The sequence below is a fragment of the Triticum dicoccoides genome, chromosome 2A (assembly GCF_002162155.2).
Source record: "Triticum dicoccoides isolate Atlit2015 ecotype Zavitan chromosome 2A, WEW_v2.0, whole genome shotgun sequence".
Lineage (NCBI taxonomy): Eukaryota > Viridiplantae > Streptophyta > Magnoliopsida > Poales > Poaceae > Triticum > Triticum dicoccoides.
In genome coordinates this window covers 211,772,220-211,774,352 of record NC_041382.1, presented here as the reverse complement: position 1 = coordinate 211,774,352, position 2,133 = coordinate 211,772,220, and the positions used below count along the sequence as shown (strand labels likewise).

The 2,133-nt window shown below is 48.9% G+C and overlaps 1 protein-coding gene across 1 annotated transcript; it reads left to right on the top strand.

The window, feature by feature from the left end:
- Positions 1 to 275: 275 nt before the first annotated feature.
- LOC119357795 (cysteine-rich receptor-like protein kinase 10) lies at positions 276 to 1,280 on the top strand. The gene has a single exon (XM_037624623.1). It carries the CDS (start codon positions 276 to 278, stop codon positions 1,194 to 1,196), a length of 921 nt encoding a protein of 306 aa, XP_037480520.1. The 3' UTR covers positions 1,197 to 1,280.
- Positions 1,281 to 2,133: the final 853 nt, after the last annotated feature.

Genomic DNA, 2,133 nt, shown 5'->3' with positions numbered 1-2,133 from the left:
TGCCGAGAAGGAAAAATGTGAAAGAATATGATGAAAACCTAATGCCATCATGCTTAACGTGTATATCTAAAGTAAAAAATTTGATCTATGTATTTATATTTTTATTATTTCATGACAAAATATAGGTATTTGGTTTTGCCCGTAGCAACGCACGGATATCTTACTAGTGACTCTAAGTCAAACAAGCCCCACAAGAGTCAACACCAGACCCCACCTCCAGTACTCCCCTCAACCTAGGTCTACGGCTCGTCGGCTCGCCCAAGCGGCCAAACACCATGGCCTCACACCACCGCGGCCGCATCCCCTCCTACCTCGCCACCGCCACGGCCCTCCTCCTTGCCTTCCTCCTCCCGCCGCTGGCCGCTTCCCAGTGGCAGAGCTGCGGCAAGAACAGCAACTTCACTCAGAACAGCACCTACCAGGCTAACATCCAGGCCCTCTCCACCACCCTTCCCAAGAACGCCTCCTCCTCGCGGACGCTCTTCGCGCTCGCCAGCGTCGGCACTGTTCCGGACATCGTCTACGCGCTCGCGCTCTGCCGCGGCGACGCCAACGCCTCCGCCTGCGGCGACTGCGTGTCCAACGGCTTCAAGGACGCGCAGCAGCTCTGCCCCTACAGCAAGGACGCCACCGTCTACTACGACCCCTGCTACCTCCGCTTCTCCAACCAGAACTTTCTCTCCGTCACCAACGGCGACAACAGCGTCCTCGTACTGTACAACACGCAGAACGTGACCGTGCCGGTGAAGGTGTTCGACGCCGCCGTGGGCATGCTCATAAACGCCACCGCGGATTACGCGGCCACGAACTCCTCCAGGCGGTTCGGCACAGGGGAGGAGGGGTTCGAGACGATCGACAAGGCGAAACCCAAGATTTACGGTCTGGTGCAGTGCAGGCCGGATATGTCACCGGCCGATTGCCGGAGCTGCCTCGCAGATATCATCACGTACATCCCCCAGTACTTCACCGGGAGGCAGGGTGGTAGGATCCTTGGATTACGGTGCAACTACAGGTATGAGCAGTATCCCTTCTTCACCGAGCCTTCTCTGCTGCAGTTCCCGGCGCCATCCGTAGGGGCAGCTCCATCTCCAGCGCCGGCGAACGTGACGCCACCACCAGTCGTAGGAGGTGAGCTTGGAGAAACAACTTCAGCTTATTTGCACGATTCAGTCTTCACACCAGAAGTAATTCCATAATTGAGGGAGAAAAACAGTGAGGTTCGATCTGCAAAGACCTAGTACGAGTAGCATATGCTCCCTCAATTATAGACTGTCAACACCAGCCAGTGGCCTTTTTACAGTCTGGTTCAGTTGTGCTAAAATAAGTAATCCAAACAGAACTCGGAATAAATTTGTTTGTAGGACAGCAGAGACAAAACAAACCTTGGTAAACGATCAAAGTATGTAAATGAGGGAAAGACTGTTCTTAGGCTGGTTGTAATGGGAGTATCATAGCTAGTATCATGCATGCCAACTAGGCAAATTTAATGATGTGTCATAGAATTAAATGAAGAAAAAGAGAGTTGAGTATTATATCATGATACTGTATCATAATAAATGCTAGGCTAGTATATGTCATGCATGACAATAAATAAAATACTACATGATACTAATATATCATACGACACACTAAGGAGATATTATCATACACTAGTATCAACAAGAAACTTTGGAAATTTCTGTTGTTTGGTCTTGACTTCTGCGCAGTCCCGTAGCTATCAGTAGTCCCCTCTGTTTTTTTTTGGGTGATGACCGGGCCAGGCGTGCATGCTTGGTTGATTGCTAGCCATAAAAACTCTCCTGGAAAATTATAGCACCCTTGACTCTTCCATGATTTGGTCCAAGTAGGAATATTAACGAACAAAATATCTTCTGGTGTTTGTGCATGAGCACATGGTTTTTTCCTATTTAGAAGGGTCATTAGTTATTATAGTGACTTTTGGGGGGTGAGCCTAGCTTAGCTGGTTGGGGGAGTGGATGTATAAATCCAACACCTGGGTTCAAATCTTCACGGAGACGAATTTAGATTTCTATTTTATTTTTAAGGACCAGGCTTTCCCGGTACTCACACATTCCTCATTGATGCCTAGGTTCGGTGCGTAACCGAGATTAAAAATACTAGCACTCATACTTA

Excerpts from the sequence above, each read along its gene's own strand:
- LOC119357795 (XM_037624623.1), top strand. The coding sequence starts at position 276 with ATGGCCTCACACCACCGCGGCCGCATCCCCTCCTACCTCGCCACCGCC.